At 45.0% G+C, this 26,786-nt stretch overlaps 1 protein-coding gene across 2 annotated transcripts in view; it reads left to right on the forward strand.

Moving 5' to 3' along the window:
- CTCF (CCCTC-binding factor) overlaps positions 1–26,786 on the forward strand; it is a 74,189-nt gene that overhangs the window by 40,263 nt on the left and 7,140 nt on the right. For both annotated transcript variants that reach the window (XM_054453956.2, XM_054453955.2), the window contains exons 3-10: positions 5,644–6,433; positions 6,771–6,941; positions 11,599–11,732; positions 15,850–15,970; positions 16,597–16,746; positions 21,412–21,572; positions 23,211–23,393; positions 24,244–24,379. In XM_054453956.2, coding sequence (XP_054309931.1) covers positions 5,653–6,433; positions 6,771–6,941; positions 11,599–11,732; positions 15,850–15,970; positions 16,597–16,746; positions 21,412–21,572; positions 23,211–23,393; positions 24,244–24,379 — 1,837 coding nt within the window. In that variant the 5' untranslated portion in view covers positions 5,644–5,652. The remainder of the gene's footprint in view (positions 1–5,643; positions 6,434–6,770; positions 6,942–11,598; positions 11,733–15,849; positions 15,971–16,596; positions 16,747–21,411; positions 21,573–23,210; positions 23,394–24,243; positions 24,380–26,786) is intronic.

Here is a 26,786-nt window from a genome sequence, read left to right on the forward strand (position 1 = left end):
CAATCTCCTGACCTCATGATCCACCCTCCTTGGCCTCCCAAAGTGCTGGGATTACAGGTGTGAGCCACCATGCTTGGCCTAAATGAGATCTTATAATAAAAATGCTAGCAGTTTGCTCATTTTTAATTTATAGGCGAATTATAAAGCATTCTACAAATTTTCTTTGATCCCCACCTTCTGCGGTAACATTTTTTTATATTTGTCCCCACTGTGATGGAACAGCGTAGTAAGAGAAGCCTTTGCATTGGATGTTGTTGTATTTTTCTCTTGGTTGTTGAGAACAACGGACTAATGAAAGAAAGAAGGTAATGGCAGAATAAACCAAACTGGCAATCCAACAACCTCGGGAGTTTACCTTGAGCCTTGTTTTTTTCCAGGCAGATGGTGGGGTTTGCTGAATCTGTCCAAAAATATATGTTGCTTCAAGCCTGGCTTTTGCCCTTAAAGAGCTTTCACACCCAACTGGGAAAGTAGATCGTTTTGAGAAAATTTTAAGTGCTAAACTGTGTCCTTATTTTATCAGAAACACATTTGGAGCAAAGTAGTGGCCACAAGAACCTCAGAAAGCTTTGTTGTGCCAAGGATGAGCTGATGTTGAGAGGAGTGGATCAGACGTAAAGTACGGAGTGAAGACAGGGAGATGACAGTAGGAACTGTGTCTGGATGAAAAGACAGCTTGACTGAAGGGGAAAGTACTAGAGGGCAAGACATAAATCTGAATAGGTTATCATGGGGTCAGGTACGGAGGGGCTTTGTGAGCCAGAAGGGTGGTAAGTGTATCATGTAGTTTTTGCAAAAATAGAGACACACTTTTTGAGGAAATTAAGTCCTGTTCTTTGTGAAATGAGTGAATCTTTACTTCTCTGCCCAGAAAGCATAAGTGGTTTTCCATTGCCAGTCATCTGAGATATTTTGTTATTCAAGACCGTTCAAACTATGGGAGGCAACCAGCATATCTTTCACCTGTGTTACTACCCTCTCCTCTGTCCTGTGCTTTAAGCCAGTTCTTTTTCTTACTCATAACTAATTCCCACATGTATTTATTCTACCCAAAAATCCAAACCTTTCCCCTACAGAATACACCCTCTGCCCTCCGCTGTCAAACTTTGCCTTTAAATGTCCTACTCATGTTTCAGGGTTCCATTCAAATTCCACGTTTATGAAGCATTTTTCTATCACACCTGGTTGTGTTATCTTTCTCCAAACTTACGTAATTTCACCTTGAACCATTGTGCTACCTATTTTGTCCTTTATGTTAGACAGTAACTCCTAGAATGTAGGACCAGGCCTCTCAAAATGCTGAGATTACAGACGTGAGCCACCACGCCCGGCCCCTATTTTACTCTTGTTTAGGTAATGTCATTCTCTCTGTAGTTCTTGTGCTGCCTCGCAGGTGGTCCTGGCTTAAGGAATCTTCTCTGACTGCTAACGTGGATATAATACAATGTTAAGGTGCCTAGACAGAGAATTGGAGAAAAGTGTCTCTAATAGGACTAACAAAAGCTTTGTTTGAGCTGTATTCTTGGCCGAAAATACAAAACACTTCAATGTTTTGTTTTGGTTTTTTTTTTTTTTTGAAACAGTTTCACTCTTACCGCCCAGACTCCAGGCTGGAGTGCAGTGGCACTCGGCTCACTGCAATCTCCGCCTCCAGGCTTCAAGGAATTCTCGTGCCTCACTCAGCCTTCCAAGTAGCTGGGATTAGAGGCACACCCCACCACACCCAGCTATACCTTTTATTTTATTTTTATTGTTATTATTATTTTAATTATTATTATTATTTTTTTGAGACAGAGGCTTGCTCTGTTGCCCTGGCTGGAGGGAGTACGGTGGCCCGATCTCAGCTCACTGCAACCTCCACCTCCCAGGTTCAAGCAGTTCTCCTGCCTCGGCCTCTCGAGTAGCTGAGATTACAGGCATGTGCCACCGCACCTGGCTAATTTTCGTATTTTTAGTAGAAACGGGGTTTTGCTGTGTTGGCCAGGCTTGTCTCCATCTCCTGACTTCAAGTGATCTGCCCGCCTCGGCCTCCCAAAATGCTGGGATTACAGGCCTGAGCCACCACGCCTGGCCCCTATTTTACTCGTGTTTAGGTAATGTCATTCACAAGATTTTTGTTTGTTTTTTATTTTTTATTTTTGAGACCGAGTCTCACTCTGTCCCCTAGGCTGGAGTGCAGGGGCATGTTCTCAGCTCGCTGCAACCTCCACCTCCAGGGTTCAAGTTCTTTTCATGCCTCAGCCTCCCAAGTAGCTGGGATTACAGGTGCACACCGCCACGCCTGGCTAATTTTTGTATTTTTAGTAGAGATGGGGTTTTGCCATGTTAGCCAGGCTGGTCTTGAACTCCTGGCCTCAACTGATCCACCAGCCTTGGCCTCCCAAAGTGCTGGGATTACAGGCGTGAGCCACCGTACCTGGCCCATTCACAAGATATAATAGAGCCAAAAACTATGAATTGGCTGATTTGTTTTCTGTTTTCTATTATATATTCAATTTGGTTAGCATTTATTGAGTACTTACCAGCCTGGGCACAGTGCTAAAGAGTAAAAACCGTGGCTGGGCGTGGTGGCTCACGCCTGTAATCCCAGCACTTTGGGAGGCCGAGGCGGACAGATCACGAGGTCAGAAGTTCAAGACCAGCCTGGCCAACATAGTGAAACCCCGTATCTGCTAAAAATACAGAAAATTAGCCAGGTGTGGTGAGCACCTGTAATCCCAACTACTCCGGAGGCTGAGTCAGGAGAATCACTTAAACTTGGGAGGCAGAGGTTGCAGTGAGCCAAGATCATGCCATTGCACTCCAGCCCGGGCGACAGTGCGAGACTCCGACTCAAAAAAAAAAAAAAAAAGTAAAAACCGGCTGGGCGCAGTGGCTCACACCTGTAATCCCAGCACTTTGGGAGGCCGAGGCAGGCGGATCACGAGGTCAGGAGATCGAGACCATCCTGGCTAACACGGTGAAACCCCATCTCTACTAAAAATACAAAAAAATTAGCCGGGCATGGTGGTGGGCGCCTCTATGTAGTCCCAGCTACTCGGGAGGCTGAGGCAGGAGAATGGCGTGAACCTGGGAGGCAGAGCTTGCAGTGAGCAGAGATTGTACCACTGCACTCTAGCGTGGGCGACAGAGCGAGACTCCGTCTCAAAAAAAAAACAAAAACAAAAAATGACTTGTTAGATGCAATTCTTATTCTCAGGGAATTCATGATCTCATTGTCAGGAGAGAGGTGAATGTCAAGTTGATGGTATGACCTGGGCAGTTTTGTGCAGTGTCTACAAACAGGGTCATTGCAGTCTGGATCTAAGTTCTGAGTTGGGCTTCAAAAAACAAGGTCAAAAAACTTTGACAGGGTGGGGAAAATGGGGAATTGCTGTTCAGTGGGTATAAAGTTTCAGTTATGCAAGATGTATAAGTTCTAGAGATCTGCTACACAACATAGTTCCTGTATTAATTGTATAGCATTACGCACTTTGAATTATGTTGAGGATGGATCTCATGATAAAATATTATCACCAAAAACAAAATACAAGGAAAATTTGGAGGTGTATTTAGTGGGTTTTTTTTTCTTTTTTGAGACAGAGTTTCGTTCTTGTTGCTCAGGCTGCAGTACAGTGGTGCAATCTCGGCTCACCGCAACCTCCACCTCCCGGGTCAAGCGATGCTCCTGCCTCAGCCTCCCAAGTAGCCGGGATTACAGGCATGCGCCATCACACCTGGCTAATTTTGTATTTTTAGTTAGGACGGTGTTTCTCCATGTTGTTCAGGCTGGTCTCGAACTCCCGACCTCAGGTGATCCACACACCTTGGCCTCCCAAAGTGCTGGGATTATGGGCGTGAGCCACCACACGCTTAATAAAGCTACCTTAATAAAGCTTTTTACAAAACATTGGCAGACCCGGGCACAGTGGCTCGGTCACACGTATAATCCCAGCACTTTGGGAGGCTTAGGTGGGAGGATTGCTTGAGCCCAGGAGTTCAAGGCCAGTCTGGAAACATGGCAAGACCCCATAATTGCAGAAAATTAAGCTAATTCATATATGCATCATCTCACATCCTTGTCATTTTTTGTGATGAGAACACTTAAAAATCTGCTCTCAGTTATTTTCAGGTATATGTTATTGTTAACTGTAATAGTCATGTTGTACAATAGATCTCTTGAACTTATTCCCACTAACTGAAATTTTATGTCCTTTACCAGTATCTTCCCCACTACATGTGTAAGATTTGAATTAGTTTTGTTAGTAATTCTTTAATATCATCAGATATCCAGAGTTGAAATTTCTGATTGTCTTGTGTCACATCTTTTTCACCATTTATTGGTTTGAATCAGGATCCAAAGAAGATTCATGTGTTGTGATTGATTACTGTCTCTTAAGACTCTTTTATCTATATCAGAGTTTCTCAACCTCAGTGCTCTTGACATCTTGGGCCTGATAATTCTTTTTTTTTTTTTTTTTTTTTGAGACGGAGTCTTGCTCTGTCGCCCAGGCTGGAGTGCAGTGGCGTGATCTCGGCTCACTGCAAGCTCCACCTCCCAGGTTCACACCATTCTCCTGCCTCAGCCTCCCAAGAGCTGGGACTACAGGCGCCCGCCACCACGCCCGGCTAATTTTTTTGTATTTTTTAGTAGAGACGGGGTTTCACCATGTTAGCCAGGATGGTCTCGATCTCCTGACCTTGTGATCCGCCCACCTCAGCCTCCCAAAGTGCTGGGATTACAGGCGTGAAGCACCGTGCCTGGCCTGGCCTGATAATTCTTTGTGGTGGAGGACTGACCTGTGTCTTGGAGGATGTTTAATAGCATCTCTAGCTTTCACCCATTAGATACCAGTAGCACATCCCAGCCCTGTAGTGACAACGAAAAATGTGTTAGAGCCAAATGTTCCTAGAGGCAAAGTCACCCCAGGCTGAGAACTACTGATCTACTGGTTCTCCCTCCAATCAGTCTTCCCTTGTATTCTTCTTCTTATCTATTTGCAGAAGAACCTGAGTATAATCTTGCAGTGTTTCCCTTAGTATGGATTTCACTGATTTAATCCCTGTAGTAGAATTTAACATCCTGAGTCACCAATTTCCTGTTAATTGGGTTGGATCTAGAGACTTGATTGGTTTCAGAGTTTTGGGGTTTGTTTGACAAAATTGCATTATAGGTAGTGGTTTTTTCTTTTTCTTTTTCTTTTTTTTTTTGAGACGGAGTCTCGCTCTGTCCCCCAGGCTGGAGCACAGTGGTGCAATCTTGGCTCACTGCAAGCTCCGCCTCCCAGGTTCACGCCATTCTTCCTCAGCCTCCCAAGTAGCTGGGACTACAGGCGCCCGCCACCATGCCCGGCTAATTTTTTTTGTATTTTTAGTAGAGACGGGGTTTCACCATGTTAGCCAGGATGGTCTCGATCTCCTGACCTCATGATCTGCCCGCCTCAGCCTCCCAAAGTGCTGGGATTACAGGCATGAGCCACCACGCCCGGCCGGTAGTAGTTGTTTCTTTCATCAAGAGGCACATAATGTCTGTTGTGTCTTTTTTAACATTAACAACCACTGATGCCTAATTCATTCACCAAAGGGTCTTTTTGTTTTAAAATGTATGTTTTTATTTAGACATGCTTTGCTTTAAATAACAATCTGTGTTCTCCCTTAATAAAGGCAGGGGAAATGGAAGGTGATGCAGTTGAAGCCATTGTGGAGGAGTCTGAAACTTTTATTAAAGGAAAGGAGAGAAAGACTTACCAGAGACGCCGGGAAGGGGGCCAGGAAGAAGATGCCTGCCACTTACCCCAGAACCAGACAGATGGGGGTGAGGTGGTCCAGGATGTCAACAGCAGTGTACAGATGGTGATGATGGAACAGCTGGACCCCACCCTTCTTCAGATGAAGACTGAAGTAATGGAGGGCACAGTGGCTCCAGAAGCAGAGGCTGCTGTGGACGATACCCAGATTATAACTTTACAGGTTGTAAATATGGAGGAACAGCCCATAAACATAGGAGAGCTTCAGCTTGTTCAAGTACCTGTTCCTGTGACTGTACCTGTTGCTACCACTTCAGTAGAAGAACTTCAGGGGGCTTATGAAAATGAAGTGTCTAAAGAGGGCCTTGCGGAAAGTGAACCCATGATATGCCACACCCTACCTTTGCCTGAAGGGTTTCAGGTGGTTAAAGTGGGGGCCAATGGAGAGGTGGAGACACTAGAACAAGGGGAACTTCCACCCCAGGAAGATCCTAGTTGGCAAAAAGACCCAGACTATCAGCCACCAGCCAAAAAAACAAAGAAAACCAAAAAGAGCAAACTGCGTTATACAGAGGAGGGCAAAGATGTAGATGTGTCTGTCTACGATTTTGAGGAAGAACAGCAGGAGGGTCTGCTATCAGAGGTTAATGCAGAGAAAGTGGTTGGTAATATGAAGCCTCCAAAGCCAACAAAAATTAAAAAGAAAGGTAAAACGAGTTTATCCATAGTGGTTTCATAAAACCATTTTGGGATAAGCATACAACACAGTGCATATGCAAGTCATGTTATATTAACCGTATTTGTAAAAGGTCGTTATGTGGGTACCGTTCTTTAAAACCAGTCTAAAATAAGTTATTTCCAGATCGAATGCTCTTTTTTTAATCCCAAAGAAGAAGGAAATGTATTAGTGACATGAGATAATTATGACTTATATTGGGTTTTGTTATTAAAAGCTAGTCAAATATATTTGTAGAAATTTAAGATTAGGATTAATCTTAACACTTTGAAACTCTGCAGCAAGTAAGTGTTTTATTTTGCACATAGGTGTAAAGAAGACATTCCAGTGTGAGCTTTGCAGTTACACGTGTCCACGGCGTTCAAATTTGGATCGTCACATGAAAAGCCACACTGATGAGAGACCACACAAGTGCCATCTCTGTGGCAGGGCATTCAGAACAGTCACCCTCCTGAGGAATCACCTTAACACACACACAGGTGCTGGATAAGAATGTTGGGGGCTACAACAGCAAATACTCAGACTTGGCTTTTTAGTATTCATTCAAGCTGACTCCAGTGGGAATTTAAAGGAAGTTTTTATTTCTTATGATGCCCTTTTTGTAATCATGATTTTATTGTAAGCACTTGGACTTAGTTATTCTAGACAAATGTAAAGAAAATTTAATGAAAAATAACAACACCCTCTTTCTTAAAAAAAAGAAGTCTCAGGCAATAGATGCCTGGTACTGTGAGGAAGAACATTTGAAATAGAAGTGAAATCCCAGTGAAACCCTGTCTCTACTAAAAATACAAAAAATTAGCTGGGTGTGGTGGCGGGCACCTGGAGTCCCAGCTACTCGGGAGGCTGAGGCAGGAGAATGGCGTGAACCCAGGAGGTAGAGCTTGCAGTGAGCCCAGATCCCGCCACTGCACTCCAGCCTGGGCGACAGTGCAAGTCTCCGTCTAAAAAAAAGAAAAGAAAAGAAATAGAAGTGAAATCCTATGTTTATTTAAAAAAAAAAAAAAAAAAAGTGGCCGGGTACAGTGGCTCACGCCTGTAATCCTAGCACTTTGGGAGGCTGAGGTGGGCAGATCACTTGAAATTAGAAGTTGGAGACCAGCCTGGCCAATGCGACGAAACCCTATCCATCTCTACTAGAAATACATAAATTAGCCAGGTGTGGTGGCGGGTGCCTGTAATCCCAGCTACTCAGGAGGCTCAGGCAGGAGAATCGCTTGAAACCTGGGAGGCAGACGTTGCAGTGAGCTGAGATAGTGCTACTGCACTCCAGCCTGGGTGACAGAGTGAGACTCCATCTCAAAAGCAAACCTTAACATTTTTTGTTTCTGGTTGTTTCACGTCAAGGAAGATAAGTAATTTATAATTTCAGAATGGAAAAGTTAAGGCACCATTCTGATAATTCAAACATTTATTTGAACACCCTACTTACTTTAGTGTTCAGATATTCCGATATTAGCTTCATGTTGGCTGTGGCCAGGTTTCCTGAGGTCTCTAAAGTAGAGGGACTCTGTGCACTAAACCTCTCTTTAAGCTCTCCTGGGCTGTTTGTTATCCCAGTGTAGGAAGTTGGTTGCAAGTCTTCTCACATGGTTTTTCATGCAGAATAACTTTCTTCTATCCATATTCTGTACTTCATTTCATATGACAACTCTTGTTTTTGTTTTTTAGGCTTTTAAAAATTTCTAATGACAACTCTTGTTTTAGATTTGTTGTGCTGGTTGTCAGATGACCATGATCAAGTGGGTGTTAATCATAAACAGTATGCTGCACATGGGCACATTCTTCACTAATGTGACTTAGTTACTTTTAAACATCTCCCTAATTTCTACTCAGACACTTGATAATATGTTTTATTTGATACTTTGAAGACACTAGCATGGGGCATATGACTAAATAAAAGTAACTGGGTAATCCCAGCACTTTGGAAATCCGATGGGAGGTAGATCACCTGAGGCCAGGAGTTCTAGACCAGCCCGGCCAACATGGCAAAACCGCCTCTTCACTGAAAATACAAAATATCAGCCAGGTGTAGTGGCACACACCTGTAAACCCAGCTACTTGGGTGGCTGAGGCAGGAGAATCACTTGAATGCGGGAGACAGAGGTTGCAGTAAGCCAAGATTGTGCCACTGTACCCCAACCTAGGTGACAGAGCAAGACTCTGTCTCACCAAAATAAATAAATAAATAAATGGCCCCATGACAGGACTTCCCAAGATGGGTGTACCTTGATGTGGGCATTCTCTATCTGGTCTTCAGCTTCGAAAGAGGTACAGTCTTATCTGGTTACTCAGCAGATTTGGCAGGACTGATTCATACCAACAAAACCCACAAGAGCAGATGCATACACCAAGAGTATCAGTTTATGGTGAGGAGTATACCTTTTCATGTTCCAGATGCAGTTGCATTGCATTCTAGGGGGCGCCTTTGCCTCTGTTACAATGCTGTAGCAGCCGGGTGCCGTAGCTCTCGCCTGTAATCCCATCACTTTGGGAGGCCGAGGTGGGTGGATCACCTGAGGTCAGGAGTTCAAGACCAGCCTGGCCAACATGACGAAACCCCATCTCTACTAAAAATATAAAAATCAGCCGGGTGTGGTGACGCATGCCTGTAGTCCCAGCTACTCGGAAGGCTGAGGCAGGAAAATTGCTTAAATCCAAGAAGCAGAAATTGCAGTGAGTGGAGATTGTACCATTGCACTCCAGCCTGGGCGACAGAGTGAGACTCCATCTCAAAAAAAAAAAGATGCTGTAGCAATTGAAAGCTAACTTGGTGAGGATGAGCCTTGATGACTGGGCATGGTGGCTCACACCTGTAATCACCGTACCTAGGGAGGCTGAGGCGGGTGGATCACTTGAGGTCAGGGGTTTGAGACCAGTCTGACCAACATGATGAAACCTCATCTCCACTAAAAATACAAAAATTAGCCGGGTGGCCGGGTGTGGTGGCTTACGCCTGTAATCCCAGCACTTTGGCACTTTGGGAGGCTGACATGGGCGGATCACCTGAGGTCAGGAGTTCAAGACCAGCCTGACCAACATGGGGAAACCCTGTCTCTACTAAAAATACAAAATTAGCCGGGTGTGGTGGCACATGCCTGTAATCCCAACTACTCCGGGAGGCTGAGGCAGGAGAATCGCTTGAACCCAGGAGGCGGAGGTTGCGGTGAGCTGAGATTGTGCCATTGCACTCCAGCCTGGGCAACAAGAGCAAAACTCGGTCTCAAGAAAAAGCCAGTCATGGTGGCCCACACCTGTAATCCCAGCACTTCGGGAGGCTGAAGCAGGCGGATCACGAGGGCAGGAGATTGAGACCGTCCTGGCCAACATGGTGAAACCCCATCTCTACTAAAAATAGAAAAAAAAAAAAATGTTAGCCAGGTGTGGTGGCATGGACCTGTAGTCCCAGCTACTCAGGAGGCTGAGGCAAGAGAATTGCTTCAACCTGGAAGGTAGAGGTTGAAGTGAGCCAAAATCATGCTACTGCACAACCTGAGCAACAGAGCAAGAGACTCCGTCTCAAAAAAAAAAAAGAGGATGGGCCTTGAGTGAAGGGACGTAGGTAGTCATGGTGGTGCAGCCTAATGGAAATCCCTGCCCCACAGCAGTGTCCACTTCTTAGCTAATTGCCACGCTTATGCAGGCCTATTTCTCCCCTGGATAGTACTAGGTAAACACGAGCATTTATTTTTTAGCTTACTTTGTTCTAAAAGAAGACCAGGCATGGTGGCTCACACCTGTAATCTCAGGACTTTGTGAGGCCGAGGCCGGAGGATTGCTTGAGCCCAGAGTTTGAGACAAGCCTGGGCAACATGGCAAGACTCCATCTCTACCAAATAGAAAAAATTAGCCAGGCATGGTGGTGCAAGCCTGTAGTCTCAGCTACTGGAGAGGCTGAAGTAGGAGGATCACTTGAGCCTGGGAAGTCAAGGCTGCAGTGAGCCTTGATCTTATCACTGCACTCCCACTGGGCAACAGAGGAAGACCCTGGCTCAAAAACAAAAAACAGAAAGAAAATTGGATGCCACTTTTCTTCTCGTTAATTGTTTTACTTCTTATCCGTACCACCAGACTATACACTTTTCACAGGAAGAACTCTGTGCTTTACCGTTAGATCCATAGTGGTTCTAAAGAATCAAATTGAATGAACAAAAGAACATTCCTTGGAATTGCTTAGTTTTTATTATACTCCAGTCACTCTTCTTCTCCAGCATTCTCTTCATTCGCAAAGAGAATCATTTCTGCAGATAGCTGGTTCTATTCATTACATTGTGGCTCTTCCTAATTGTATTCTTAAAGGCAGCCTTCCTTTGGTTTTAGTGTTTGGTATTACCTTGCTGTCACCCCTTACCTGCTGCCCACAATTACAGATGGTCACTAGTCTGTGAAACTAGCACTACATTGTGCTCTCAGTTTTGTCTCTAAGATTCCTTCAGTGAAAGACAAGAAATGTAGAGAGTATATTATTCATAAATGTTTTATATTGGATGAATTGACATTCAGAATGATCACAGCATATTAGACATGGATGTTTGAAAATCATTTGTTTAAATCACATAAAAGGGAATACTATGTAAAGCCTGTGATAAGCCTCTGAAATTCCTTATCAAGACAGATATATATGGAAAACAAGTTATATGTTTGTGTTTTTAAAAGAAAGTTTCAGAATATGGACAGCCCATTGGCCCTATATTTATAGTTGTAATACAACGAGATTTGAGAGACGGGATCTTGCTATGTTGCCCAGGCTGGTCTCAAACTCTTAGCCTCCCAGAGTTCTGGGATTAGAGGCATGAGCCACCAAGCCCGGTCTCTATTAACTTTTAATCCATAATGACCAGGATATTTACAAAATAGGAATAAGAAGGTTTTTATTGTATTCAAAGGCAGCAGATTCAGATGGGTAATTAAGAGAAACTAATTTGGTATGTGTTATAATATCCTGGTGTTAGTATTATAAATTCATACAGGCCCTCCCATAGTTTTCGGAGCTGACTTTCGGATCTGCTTTCAAGCTACTGCAGTTGATGGGATGAATAGGGTTCCAGTCTCATAGCAGTTCTGTGCCACACATTGAACTCTGTCATTAACTGTGCCCTTGATCTTGCTCTTCCTGTTACTCCATCCTTTCTCTAGGTACTCGTCCTCACAAGTGCCCAGACTGCGACATGGCCTTTGTGACCAGTGGAGAATTGGTTCGGCATCGTCGTTACAAACACACCCACGAGAAGCCATTCAAGTGTTCCATGTGCGATTACGCCAGTGTAGAAGTGAGTGTTCAGCTTTTTGTTGGTATCTCTCTTAGGCAGACCATGATTTATTTCAGTACAAAGCTGTAACTACCCAAACGGACTTAAGATGAGGTAGAAAAATGTTAGTAAATTATTAACACTCCCACACCACACTGCTCCCCCAAAAAACTTATGATGAGGGTGAAAGATTTACCTCTTAAAAAGAGTCAAGTTTCTGGCCGGGTGCGGTGGCTCACGCCTATAATCCCAGCACTTTGGGAGGCCGAGGTGGGCGGATCACCTGAGGTCGGGAGTTGGAGACCAGCCTGACCAACATGGAGAAACCCCATCTCTACTAAAAAATAAAAAATTTAGGCTGGGCGCGGTGGCTCACAGCCTGTAATCCCAGCACTTTGGGAGGCTGAGGTGGGTGGATCACGAGGTCAGGAGATCGAGACCATCCTGGCTAACACGGTGAAACCCCGTCTCTACTAAAAATACAAAAAATTAGCCGGGTGCGGTGGTGGGCACCTGTAGTCCCAGCTACTCGGGAGGCTGAGGCAGGAGAATGGCATGAACTTGGGAGGCGGAGCTTGCAGTGAGCCGAGATCGCGCCACTGCACTCCGGCCTGGGCGAAAGAGCGAGACTCCGTCTCCAAAAAAAAAAAAAAATTAGCTGGGTGTGGTGGCGGGCGTCTGTAGTCCCAGATACTCGGGAGGCTGAGGTGGGTGGATCACGAGGTCAGGAGATTGAGACCATCCTGGCTAAAATGGTGAAACCCTGTCTCTACTAAAAATACAAAAAATTAGCTGGTGTGGTGGCGGGCGCCTGTAGTCCCAGCTACTCGGGAGGCTGAGGCAGGAGAATGGTGTGAACCCCAGAGGTGGAGCTTGCAGTGAGCTGAGATCACACCACTGCACTCCAGCCTGGGCGACAGAGCGAGACTCCCTCCATCTCAAAAAATAATAACAAATAAATAAATAAATAAATATTAGCTGGGCGTGGTGGTGCATGCCTGTAATCCCAGCTACTTGGGAGGCTGAGGCAGGAGAATCGCTTGATTCCGGAAGGCAGAGGTTGCAGTGAGCCGAGATCGTGCCATTGCACTCCAGCCTGGGCAACAAGAGCGAAACTCCATCTTAAAAAAGACTACCAGTTTCACATGTTAATAAAGGCAAATTCTGTCAAACTTTGAAAAAAAAATTGTACCCAGAGCATTTTAAAATGGTAGGTTTATCAATTTTATTATTTGAAGCTACACTGTTACCAAAACTGGGTCAGAAAACTACCAAAAAGAAAACTTATCCTCAGAGAGAAGCAAAAATTCTAAATGAAATTATTAGCCAATGAGCCAGCCTAATTTAGTAATACGTTCTAAAAAATAAGTGATATTGAATATATCTGAAACACAAAGATTGTTTATCATTGGGAAATTACTGATGTATATTACATTGAAGGATTGAAGAAAAACCATATTATTTCTGTAGATGGGACGGGAGCTAAAATTCAGTAATCATTAATTACTGTTTAATGTCCTGGCAAGTTAAGTATAGGAGAAAACTTCTTTAATATAATGTGTTTAGGCTGGGCACGGTGGCTCACACCTGTAATCCCAGTACTTTGGGAGGTTGAGGTGGGCAGATCACCTGAGGTCAGGAGCTGACCAGCATGGCCAACGTAGTGAAACCCCGTCTGTACTAAAAATACAAAAATTAGCTGGGCATGACGGCACGCGCCTGTAGTCTCAGCGACTCAGGAGGCTGAGGCAGGAGAATCACTTGAACCTGGGAGGTGTACGTTGAATTGAGGCAAGATTGCGCCACTGCACTCCAGCCTGGGTGATGAGTGAGACTCCCCCTCAAAAAAATTTAAAAAAGCATATATACCAGAAATGTATAATAAACTCATCCTAATTAATTCTGAAACATTGAAAGTATTTCCATTAAAATCTGGAATATGACAAGATATTGATTCTTAATGTTACTGTTTCAACATTGTACTGGAAATCCTAGCTAATCGAATAAAGCAAGAAATGAATTATTAATGGAAAGATAAAATTTATTTCTTGCAGAGAGATTTGCTTACAGAGAAAATCTAAGAGTATCAGAACAAAAACTTACAGCGGTAAGAGTTCAGTTCACTGGCCGGATATAAGATAAGCATACAGAAATCAGTAACTTCAGTAGTGATAGGAAGGTATGAAATGGATTCTAGTAGCAATAAAATAACTTAGGGATAAACTGAACAACAAAAAATATCTACAAAATGTACATGAAGAAAACCTCAGAAACTTTTCCAAAGGACCTCAATAAATGAAGAAACATTACAAGTTGATTCTAACTTTCAACTGGAAGAATAAATGTGAATGGCTAAGAAAAATTTGAAAATAGAATGAAGGGCTTGTGCGATTGGATTTTGTAAAACTATAGTAAATGAAGCCAGTGTGATATTGCAGTAGGAATAGATAGCTCATTGGAACAGAGTAAGTTCTGGTACATATTGAAATTAACAGGTTAAATAGGGAAATCTTGAAGGAAAAGAATTAGTAATGCTGTTAGGATAGTTATCGACTTATGTGTGTGAAAACTTGGTGTGTAACACTTATGAGTGGGGCCGGGCGCAGTAGCTCACGCCTGTAATCCCAGCACTTTGGGAAGCCGAGGCGGGTTGGTCACCTGAGATCAAGAGTTTGAGACCAGCCGGGCCAACGTGGTGAAACCCCGTCTCTACTGAAAATATAAAAGTTAGCCAGGCCTGGTGGTGTGCGCCTGTAGTCTCAGCTACTCGGGAGGCCGAGGCAGGAGAATTGCTTGACCCTGGGAGGCGGAGGTTGCAGTGACCCACAGTCGTGACAGTGTACTCCAGCCTGGGCAACAGAGCGAGATTTCATCTCAAAAAAAAAAAAAAAAACCCAGTGACACATGAGTGCAGTGTTTTTTTGTTTTTTGTTTGTTTTCTTAAAATTGGGATACTTTTTAAATTTTTCAAAACAAACATTGAAACATTAGTGAATGTTCAAAGCGCTTTTTGGAGCAGGGGGTGCGTGGGGGACAGGGTCTCTCACTCTGTTGCCCAGGCTGAACTGTAGTGGCGTGATCATGGCTCACTGTAGCCTTAAACTCCTGAGCTCAGGTGATCCTCCCACTTCAGCTGCTCCTCACGTAGCTGAGACTACAGGCATGTGCCACCACACCCATCTAATTTTTGTATTTTTTGTAGAGACAGGGTTTTGCCATGTTGCCCAGGCTGGTCTCGAACTCCTGACCTCAAGCAGTCGCACGCCTTGGCCTGCCAAAGTGCTGGGATTACAGGTGTGAGCCACCGCGACCTGCCCTCAAAGCACTTCATAGAATCAAGTTTGAAAGTCACTGTTTTAGTATAAGGTATCCTGCAGGGGACTAAAGGATGGATAATGGTGAGGATGATAGATGACAGGCCCTTCGAGCCTGGCCTGTCTAGGAAATGCTAATGATAGGAAAAGAGGATGAGTGGAATTAAAATATGTACTCAGTAACACAGGATTTGGAACAAATTGATCTGTAAATAGGCATGGATTATTTTTAAACTATTATGGAAAATTTCAAACCTGTACAAGTAAAGATTGTAATACATCTTCATGTGCCTACCACCCAGCTTAAAGTTATTATTAGTAATGCGCAGTCTTTTTTTTTTGAGACAGAGTTTCGCTCTTGTCATCCAGGTTGGAATGCAGTGGCACGATCTCGGGTCACTGCAACCTCCACCTCCTGGGTTCAAGAGATTCTCCAGCCTCAGCCTTCCGAGTAGCTGGGATTACAGGCGTGTGCCACCATGCTTGGCTAATTTTTGTATTGTTAGTAGATACGGGGTCTCACCATGTTGGCCAGGCTGGTCTTGAACTCCTGACCTCAGATGATCTGCCCACCTCAGCCTCCCAAGTAATGACCAATCTTGGCTTATCTACACCCATATTCATTTACCCACTTCTCTTAGATAATGATATGGATTCGAGAAGCAAAGTTTACAAATAATGAAGAGGGAAGAAGGTTATCTTTTAGACTTCTTCTGTTTTCTGAACTTCAGTGCCCCAAAGCTAAGCTTTTGTGCCTAACCTACAGTGCTCATGTTACAGTCTGTGTTAACAGAAGTTAAAGTTTGGTTGTTTTCGTATTTCAGGTCAGCAAATTAAAACGTCACATTCGCTCTCATACTGGAGAGCGTCCATTTCAGTGCAGTTTGTGCAGTTATGCCAGCAGGGACACATACAAGCTGAAAAGGCACATGAGAACCCATTCAGGTAGGACTTCGCCACTCCTTACTGTATTAATGAGCTGCTTTTCAGTGAATCCCATGGGACCCTGTGGACCACTGTGTGCCCCCATTGTTTATGTGAATGGAAGACTGGCATGAAAATACTATGGAATTGATTAATGCTTCTCCGGCATGTCCTCTGAATTCGTTGTTCAGAAAATACATTAGAAAATAGTACCTTTTGTTTTGTTCAACTTGAATCTGCCTACAACAAGAAAAATTTTAAGGGAGAAATTAAGTTAAAATGGGCAGATTTTAATTTTAAAAGTCTGGGTAGATTTCCTAACCCACCTTATTCAATTTTCCTGGATATTGTCTTTTCCTAAAAAGAAAAACTTGTGAGTTCTCCATTCAATCTCCCCCAAAAGTAAGCATTGCTGTAATGTGGAGGATTCCAGAGCAGAGCTGGGCAGAGCAGAGGTGGCCAGCAGCAGTTTAGGACTTGGCCGTATCTGAAGATAGACAAGATCCGGGAACTGGGACTGAGCCTCAGCCTTCCTAAGACCTGTAGGTTCTCTGTGGTGTAGCATATCTGCCACCTGAGTTAACCTCCAATTAAATTACAGTATTTATTCATTTCATTTATGTGTTCATTCTGTATTTTCTTTAAAGGGGAAAAGCCTTATGAATGTTACATTTGTCATGCTCGGTTTACCCAAAGTGGTACCATGAAGATGCACATTTTACAGAAGCACACAGAAAATGTGGCCAAATTTCACTGTCCCCACTGTGACACAGTCATAGCCCGAAAAAGTGATTTGGGTAAGTAGATTAACTAGTGAGAAGTGAAAAAAATATTTTGAAGGATTTATATTTCGAAATATGGGGATCATAAATAACTCCACCTTCTGACTCATAACATTTTATGTATGGGAATGGCCTGTCACTTAGTAAAAGCCATTGCTTAGCTGCTTTTTTTTTTTTTTTTCTATTTCTTCCTTTTCTTACTGTAGTCAGGCCACAAGATTCTGTCCTGAGTAAAACTCATCTATAAATTAATGGGAGCTGTGATGGGAGGAGACACAGTACACCTTTAATTAGTAGCCTTCCTTCCCCAAGTAGGAAAGTAACATAGTGTGATTCAAACTCAGGTCATTCTATTGTATTTTTTTGAGAACATCTGTACTTTCTCTAGGTAATGGGACTGTTTTATTGGTTTAGTGGTAACTGTATTTCTGTGCATAGTTAAACTAGAGTTTACATGCAGCCGGAGTTTATTAATAATACTTAGTGTAGGCTGGGCGCGGTGGCTCACGCCTGTAATCCCAGTACTTTGGGAGGCCAAGGCGGGTGGATCATGAGGTCAGGAGATCAAGACCATCCTGGCTAACATGGTGAAACCCTGTCTCTACTAAAAATACAAAAAATTAGCCGGGCATGGTGGCGGGCGCCTGTAGTCCCAGCTACTCCGGAGGCTGAGGCAGGAGAATTGCTTGAACCCAGGAGGTGGAGGTTGCAGTGAGCAGAGATCACGCCACTGCACTCCAGCCTGGGTGACAGAGCGAGACTCTTGTCTCAAAAAAAAAAAAAAGATAGCGAGTAAAAAGTGAGAGCCATCCTCTCCCTTACCTCATATCTGCTCCCAATAATTAGCTCTCTTTAAGTTTGGTGGGATATCACCTCAGTTGATACAACTTGTACTGTAAATACATAAATTCATGATCCCCAAATGTAGCTGGGCCCTCACTGCTCCTACCTGTTCCAGCTGTTTGTTCTTGTCAGGTGTGCTCCAGTTCTTTATGAGTGAGCGAATTCATTCCTCAGTGTTTGGTGCTTATATATATAGAGTTGGGCACCCTACTCTTACTTTTTTTTTTAGATGGAGTTTTCCTCTAGTCACCCAGGCTGGAGTACAATGGCGTGAACTCAGCTCACTGCAACCTCCGCCTCCCAGGTTCAAGTGATTCTCCTGCCTCAGCCTCCTGAGTAGCTGGGATTATAGGTGCATACCACCATGCCCGGCTAAAATTTTTTTTTTTTTTTTTTGTATTTTTTAGTAGAGATGGGGTTTTACCATGTTGGCCAGGCTGGTCTTGAACTCCTGACCTCAGGTGATCTGCCTACCTCGGCCTCCCAAAGTGCTAGGATTACAGACATGAGCCACCGCGCCCAGCCCTCACTTACTTTTTTTTGTGACAGAGTTTTGCACTTGTCAACCAGGCTGGAGTGCAGTGGCCTGATGTCTGTTCACTGCAACCTCCACCTCCTGGGTTCAAGCTCTTCTCCTGCCTCAGCCTCCCAAGTGGCTGGGACTACAGGTGCCCGCCCATGGCTAATTTTTGTATTTTTAGTAGAGACAGGGTTTCACCATGTTGGCCAGGCTGCTCTCAAACTCCTGACCTCAAGTAATCTGCCCTCATTGGCCTCCCAAAGTGTTGGGATTACAGGCGTGAGCTACTGCACCAGATCCCCTACTCCTACTTTCTTATAACCTCTAATTTTCCTTCTTTTTTCTCTCCCTTCTTGGTCTCGGTAAATGACTTCTCTTCCTACTTAAAAAATAAAGACAAAGGGCCAGGCGCAGTGGCTCACGCCTGTAATCCCAGCACTTTGGGAGGCCGAGGTGGGCGGATCATTTGAGCTTAGGAGTTCCAGACCAGCCTGGGCAACATGGCAAAATTCCATCTCTACCAAAAATACAAAACGGTTGTGGTGAGGTGCACCTGTGGTTCCAGCTACTCCGGAGGCTGTGGTGGGAGGATCACTTGAGTTTAGGAGGTAGAGGTTGCAATGAGCCGAGATAGTGCCACTGCACTCCAGCTTGGGTGACGGAGAGACCCCATCACAAAAAAGAAAAGAATCTTAGCCAGGCACAGTGGCTTACACTTGTAGTTTCAGCTATTCAGGAGGATGGGCCAGGAGTTCTAGACCAACCTGTGTGATATAGCAAGACCCCGTCTCTTAAAATAAATAAAAATATAGCCAGGCGCAGTGGCTCACGCCTCTAATCCCAGCACTTTGGGAGGCTGAGGTGGGCGGATCACAAGGTCAGGAGATGAAGACCATCCTGGCTAACACAGTGAAACCCCATCTCTACTAAAAATACAAAAAATTAGCCGGGTGTGGTGGCACGCTCCTGTAGTCCCAGGTACTTGGGAGGCTGAGGCAGTCCTTCCCAGCCAGCCTTTATGAAGAGTTACATCCCTCACAGTCTTCTCTCCCTCATCTTTCCCTCTTGTCTGGCTTATTCTCCATCACTCTGTTATAATGACTCTTGCTTAAGGTCATGAATGACCCCACTCTCTGAATGTAGTGAAGACTCCTTTCCACTCTTCTTTCTAAGAGATGACTTGATCTGTTAGCAGTGTTCTTCATCGTTGACAGTACCCTCTTCCTTTGAAACACTTTCTTCCCTTGGCCTCTGTGACACTAAATCCTGTTGGTTTTCTTCCTCTTACTCCTTTCAGCTTTCTCTTATTTTAACCTTTTTTTCTCTCACTGGCCTTAACTCCAAGGTTGTTTTTTGTTTGTTTTTTTTTTGATTGGAGACTGTCTTGCTCTGTTGCCCAGGCCGGAGTTCAATGGCTCAGTTTTGGCTCACTGCAGCATCGACCAGGCTCAAGGAATCCTCCCACCTCAGCCTCCCTGGTAGCTGGGACCACAGGCACATGCCACGATGACCAGCTAAATTATTATTATTTTTTTTTTAGCTTTTGGTGGAGACAGGGTTTCACTATGTTGCCCAGGCTGTTCTCGTACTCCTGGACTCAAGCAATCCACCCACCTCAGCCTCCCAATATGCTAGGATTACAGGTGTGAGCCACCACGCCTGGCCCAACTCATAGATTTCTTTGTGTGTATGTGTGCGTGTGTGCTTTGTGTGAGAGACGGAGTTTCACTCTGTCACCCAGGCTGGAGTAGAGTGGCACGATCTCAGCTCACTGCAACCACCGCTTCCCTGGTTTAAATGATTCTCCTTCCTCATTTTCCCGAGTAGCTGGGACCACAGGTGTACTCCACCATGCCTAGCTAATTTTTGTATTTTTTAGTAGAGACGGGGTTTCACTATACGTTGGCCAGGCCAGGTCTCAAACTCCTGACCTCAGGTGATCCACCCACCTTTGCCTCCCAACGTGCTGGGATTCTTTTTGAGATGGAGTCTTTGTCACCCAGGCTAGAGTGCAGTGCAGTGGCACAATCTTGGCTCACTGCAACCTCTGCCCCCCAGGTTCAAGCCATTTTCTTGCCTCAGCCTCCCGAGTAGCTGGGATTACAGGTTTACAGGCATACACTACCACGCCCAGCTAATTTTTGTATTTTTTAGTAGAGACAGAGTTTTGCCATGTTGGCCAGGCTGGTCTTGAACTCCTCACCTCAGGTGATCCACCTGCCTCGGCCTCCCAAAGTGCTGGGATTACAGGCGTGAGCCACTGTGCCTGCCAACTCTTAGACTTCTTAAAGCATGACCCATACTTTTTATTTTAATTCTACTTTTTGTCTTGGTGATCTTATCAGCTCCCATGGGCTCAAATTCTAACAACTCTTTTGTGGCATTGGTGGTACAGTGATAAGCATAGCTGCTTTCAAATCCTAACAACTTGTACATTTATATTCCTACTCCAGATCTTTCTTTTGAGTTAGCCTTATATAACTGTGTATCCCTGCTTTGATATCTCTGGCATTTCAAATTCAGCATGTCTAAAACTGAAGGTCTAAAACTTCTCTGTCCCCTATGTCCCCCCACCCCCCGACCCCGAAAATAACACATACAACTTGGTCTTAAGCCCTCTTCCACTATTCTTGTCTCAATAAATGACCCCAACACCTACCTGGTTTTCCAGGCCTGATACCTACTTTCTTCTTCACTCTACAGTCACTAATTCCTGTTGATTCAGCTGCTTCCATCTCTCATCAGTTCTTCCCCTTCCATCCACACCCATTGTCATCACCCTTGTCCCAGCCACCATCTTCTCCCACCTGTCCTGTTTGAACAATCTTAATTGTTCTCCCTGCACCTGTTACTCTGCCTTTTCATTCATTTTCTGTATATCACCCAGAGTAATACTTAAGAATCAGGAGAAATGGGCCAGGCGCATTGGCTCACACCTATAATTCCAGCATTTTGGGAGGCTGAGGCAGGCAGATCATGAGGTCAGGAGATTGAGACCATCCTGACTAACACGATGAAACCCTGTCTACTAAAAATACAAAAATAAAAAATAAAAAAATTAGCCGGGCGTGGTGGCGGGCGCCTGTAGTCCCAGCTCCTCAGGAGGCTGAGGCAGGAGAATGGCATGAACCCGGGAGGTGGAGCTTGCAGTGACCTGAGTGAGATTGCGCCACTGCACTCCAGCCTGGGTGACAGAGCAAGACTCCGTCTCAAAAAAAAAAAAAAAAAAAAAAAGAATCAGAAGAAATGTATTAGTAACTTGTTAAAGTGCTTGTTTGTGTTTTCACATTATACTGGGCTTTTTACTGTGCTTTCAGGTGTCCACTTGCGAAAGCAGCATTCCTATATTGAGCAAGGCAAGAAATGCCGTTACTGTGATGCTGTGTTTCATGAGCGCTATGCCCTCATCCAGCATCAGAAGTCACACAAGAATGAGAAGCGCTTTAAGTGCGACCAGTGTGATTACGCTTGTAGACAGGTAGGAACCTTCATTGAAAGTTGTTGGTGTTTTCTCGGTGTCTGGTATTATCAGAGGGCATTTACATATCTAGTACAGTGGCTGTTTTTAAAGACAGTATTTTCAAACTGTGGATTATGAGGAATGTCACCAAAATCAAAGGTCATGCTCCTTGTCAATTGTGTCATCCCGGTGTCCAGCTGATGTTTTTATTCAGTCACAGCTTACCTCTTCCTTAAGCAGACATCTTTCTGAAAACTGTGGAAAGTAAGTCCAGGACTTGAGAGAGGGGAAGAATCTCATGCAGGGACATGACTCTTGGGAGGGAACCAAAGAAGGAGCTCAGCAGGAATAAGCAGCTCTATCTGTGCTACAATTATGGAAGCAGTTCTGCACCACACTAAAAATACCTATATCAAGCCAGGCACAGTGGCTCACACCTGTAATCCTAGCACTTTGGGAGGCCGAGATAGGCAACAGAGACCCCATCTCTACAAAAAGAAAAAATTAGGGCCAGGCGTGGTGGCTCGAGCGCCTGTAATCCCAGCACTTTGGGAGGCTGAGGTCGGCGGATCACTTGAGGTCAGGAGCTTGAGACCAGACCAGCCTGGCCAACAAGGTGAAACCCCGCCTCTACTAAAAATATAAAAATTAGCTGGGCATGGTGATAGACGCCTGTAATCCCAGCTACTCTGGAAGCTGAGGCAGGAAAATTGCTTGAACCTGGGGCAGAGGTTACATTGAGCTGAGATTGCGCCACTGCGCTCCAGCCTGGGTGACAGAGCAAGACTCTGTCTCCGAAAGAAAAAGAAAAAATTAGCTGGGGCCAGGCACGGTGACTCACGGTAATCCCAGCACTTTGGGAAGCCAAGGCAGGCAGATCATTTGAGGTTGGGAGTTCAAGACCAGCCTGGCCAACCTGGTGAAATCCCATCTCTACTAAAAAAAAAACAACACAAAAGTCAGCCAGGCGCGGTGGCTCACGCCTGTAATCCCAGCACTTTGGGAGGCCGAGGCAGGTGGATCACGAGGTCAGGAGATCAAGACCATCCTGGCTAACACGGTGAAACCCTGTCTCTACGAAAAATACAAAAAATTAACCAGGCGTGGTGGTGGGCACCTGTAGTCCCAGCTACTCCGGAGGCTGAGGCAGGAGAATGGCATGAATCCAGTGAGCCGAGATCGCGCCACTGCACTCCAGCCTGGGCGACAGAGCGAGACTCCGTCTCAAAAAAAAAAAAAAAGTCAGCTGGGTGTGGTGGCAGGCGCCTGTAATCGCAGCTACTCAAGAGGCTGAGGCAGGAGAATTGCTTGAACCCGGGAGGTGGAGGTTGCAGCAAGCCAAGATCGCGCCACTGCACTCCATCCTGGGCGATAGAGCGAGACTCTGTCTCAAAAAAAAAAATTAGCCAGGCATGGTGGCTCATACCTATGGTCCCATTTTGAAGCTGCAGTAAGCCATGATCACACCACTGCTCTCCAGCCTTTGCAACAGAGCAAGACCCTGTCTAAATATATAGCTTTATCATCTCAACAAGCCGTGTTGAGTCTAGACCTAGCTTGGGTGAGAAATACCTGTTGGCCACATGCATGCAGGTGGCAGCTGGGGCAGTAGCTCCATGAGCAGGCTCTGAGGCCTTTCCCCCTATGCCGTTTCAGGAGAGGCACATGATCATGCACAAGCGCACCCACACCGGGGAGAAGCCTTACGCCTGCAGCCACTGCGATAAGACCTTCCGCCAGAAGCAGCTTCTCGACATGCACTTCAAGCGCTATCACGACCCCAACTTCGTCCCTGCGGCCTTTGTCTGTTCTAAGTGTGGGAAAACATTTACACGTCGGGTAAGGGTCAGAACTTCACTTTTCCTGTTACGATACTGAATATTGGATTTTTGGTCTTCCTCTGCAGAGCACGGTAGTTTTTTTCACTGAGGTTATAAACAGAGATGCTCCATTGTTTGGAAAGGGTTAGTCATCTCCATCTTGATGTTTCTATCCATGTGTGAACCCTTCCACTGATGGGAAACACAGTATCTTTGAATAGATTGATTGCATAAAGAAATTTCCTGGCCGGGCACGGTGGGTCACACCTGTAATCCCAGCACTTTGGGAGGCCAAGGTGGGTGGATCACGAGGTCAGGAAATCGAGACCATCCTGGCTAACATGGTGAAACACCGTCTCTACTAAAAATACAAAAAATTAGCCGAGTGCGATGGCGGGCCCCTGTACTCCCAGCTACTCGGGAGGCTGAGGCAGGAGGATGGCATGTACCCAGGAGGCAGAGCTTGCAGTGATCCGAGATCGCGCCACTGCACTCCAGCCTGGGCGAAAGAGCGAGACTCTGTCTCAAAAAAAAAAAAAAAAAATTTCCTTAGGTGGATTGAAACCTGTACCCCACCCCACCCCTAGCTAACTGTAGCCTGTTCTGGGTCTTCTCTTGGGGGCTGTGTTAGATCTTGACAGAACTAAGAGCTGATCTGATCCTCCCCCATCTCTGTCTGCAGGCTGCTGAGCCTCCCCTCAGAGAACCCAGCCTTATCCATTTCCCCTGAGCAGAGACAGCATGTTCAGGACACACTTAGCAGATACTAGAATTTTTAGGCTTAATATGGATTTTATTAAAGTAAATAACTTCCAATCTGATCTTAGCTTTTTTAGTGGTGTGAAAGAGGATTTTGTTCTTTTTGTTAGAATACCATGGCAAGACATGCTGATAATTGTGCTGGCCCAGATGGTGTAGAGGGGGAAAATGGAGGAGAAACGAAGAAGAGTAAACGTGGAAGAAAAAGAAAGATGCGCTCTAAGAAAGAAGATTCCTCTGACAGTGGTAAGTGACTTGTTTCTTGATTTGCTTACTATGGCAGGCTTTGGAGGCCAGTTTCCAGTGTATTTATGTATGGATATGCTGGGATGTAGAGGCGGGCACACACTCTTCCTTTCTTTAAACTTCTCATCTCCTAACGTCTATTTACAACAGCAGTTAGTGTTTTTCTGGGGCATATTTTCTTTTCTCCTCGTGGCATTCCGCTTATTAATACCTTTTTTTTTTTTTTTTTGAGACGGAGTCTTGCTTTGTCGCCCAGGCTGGAGTGCAGTGGTGCGATCTCGGCTCACTGCAAGCTCCGCCTCCTGGGTTCACACCATTCTCCTGCCTCAGCCTCCCGAGTAGCTGTGACTACAGGCGCCCACCACCACGCCTGGCTCATTTTTTTGTATTTTTTAGTAGAGACGGGGTTTCAGCGTGTTAGCCAGGATGGTTTCGATCTCCTCACGTCGTGATCCGCCCACCTCAGCCTTCTAAAGTGCTGGGATTATAGGCATGAGCCACTGCGCCCGGCCATTATTAATGCCTTATACGTAATCTTGAGTTAAAGCAAAATTAATATTTTTATTCAGTTTATTCAAATTTGTGATATTCTAAGGCCAGCAAAGTTTCTTTTCCTATGTTCTTAACTTCTACATTTAGGAAGCTGGTCTAGATTTGAGCAGTGAATCTAATGGACATGAAGAAGGTTGTTTATTAAGCATCTTCACTTACGGTTTGACTGCCTGTGTCAGCCTAACCTTGAGAGGTGCTGATCAAGTCAGTGAAGGTCAGGCTTTCTCTTCCTACCTTAATCTCTCCATTTAAAGTTTAAAATCTTGCCTATTTTCCTACCATAGGTACTCTTTGGAGTGTTTTTTGCCTCTCTAGTCATGAAACCCAGGCAGGAGGTTGTGCTTAGAAGTGCCAAGCCTCGGTCGGGCACAGTGGCTCATGCCTGTAATCCCAGCACTTTGGGAGACAAAGATGGGCAGATCACTTGAGGTCAGGAGTTCGAGACCAGCCTGGGGAACATGGCAAAACCTTGTCTCTACAAAAAATTTAAAAATTAGCCAGGTGTTGTGGTACATGCCCATAGTCCCAGCTACTGGAGAGGCTGAGGTGGGAGAATCACCTGAGCCCGGGAAATTGAGGCTGCAGTGAGCTGTGATCATGCCACTGCCCTCCAGTCTGGGCGTCGAAGTGAGACCTTGTCTCCAAAAAAAAGAAAAAGTGCCAAGCCTCACAAAGAGGGTGGAGGAACAAGAGTCTTGGTAACTTGGAGACCACATTTAATTACACAAATATGTTCAGAGTGTTAGATTCTATAGTGTGGATACCTAGGTTGCTGGCATCCAGGTGGGAAGGCACCTCTGTAACTAAAGACTTAAGGTATGGATGGAAAAGGTGGTAGAGAGTTTGGTTTTAGGGAATGGACTTCCCAGAAGCACCGTTAAACTGGAGAGATTATAGATGATGCCTGATAGTCTAGGGATTCTTCATATTGTGTTTTGCAGTGGTTGTCAGTAGAAATAGTGGGGAGGGGATGAGATTTTTGAAGAAGGAACATATTGGAGAACTTTAGTCACTTTCTTGGGCTTTTTTGTTCTTCGTTTGTTTTGGTTTGTTTTTTTTTTTGAGACGGTGTCTCCCTCTTGTTGCCCAGGCTGGAGTGCAGTAGTGTGATCTCTGCTCACTGCAACCTCCACCTTCTGGGTTCAAGCGATTCTCCTGCTCAGCCTCCCAGGTAGCTGGGATTACAGGCATGCCCTACCACGCCCTATTAATTTTTGTATTTTTAGTAGAGATAGGGTTTTCACCATGTTGGCCAGGCTGGTCCAGAACCCCTGACCTCAGGCGATCCACCCGCCTCAGCCTCCCAAAGTGCTGGGATTACAGGCGTGAGCCACCGTGCCCGGCTGTTTTTTTGTTTTTAAATAGAGATGGGGTCCCACTGTGTGGCCCAGGCTGGTCTCTTAACTCCTGGGCTCAAGTGATCCTCCTGCCTCGACCTCCCAATGTGCTGGGATTATAGGCATGAGCCACTGCATCCAGCTACTTTATGGGTTTTATTGTAAAACTTTCTCATGAAAGCACTAAGCTGTTTATATTTGGATCTGTAACAAGGTCCCCCCCGACCCCCCTTTTTTTTTTTTCCTTTTTTTAAATGGAGTATGTGTTTTAAATAGCATCTTCTTCAGTCACTGAGTGTTAAGTGTATGCCTCCTTTAAGATGTCAATTTGCAGCCGGTCATGGTGGCTTACGCCTGTAATCCCAGCACTTCGGAAGGCAAAGGCAGGCAGATCACCTTAGCTCAGGAGTTGAAGACCAGCCTGGGGAACATGGCAAAACCCTGTATCTACAAAAAAAAATACAAAAATCAGTAGGGGGTTGTGGCCTGCGCCTGCGGTCCCAGCTGCCTGGGAGGCT

The sequence above is a fragment of the Pongo pygmaeus genome, chromosome 18, assembly GCF_028885625.2.
Source record: "Pongo pygmaeus isolate AG05252 chromosome 18, NHGRI_mPonPyg2-v2.0_pri, whole genome shotgun sequence".
Lineage (NCBI taxonomy): Eukaryota > Metazoa > Chordata > Mammalia > Primates > Hominidae > Pongo > Pongo pygmaeus.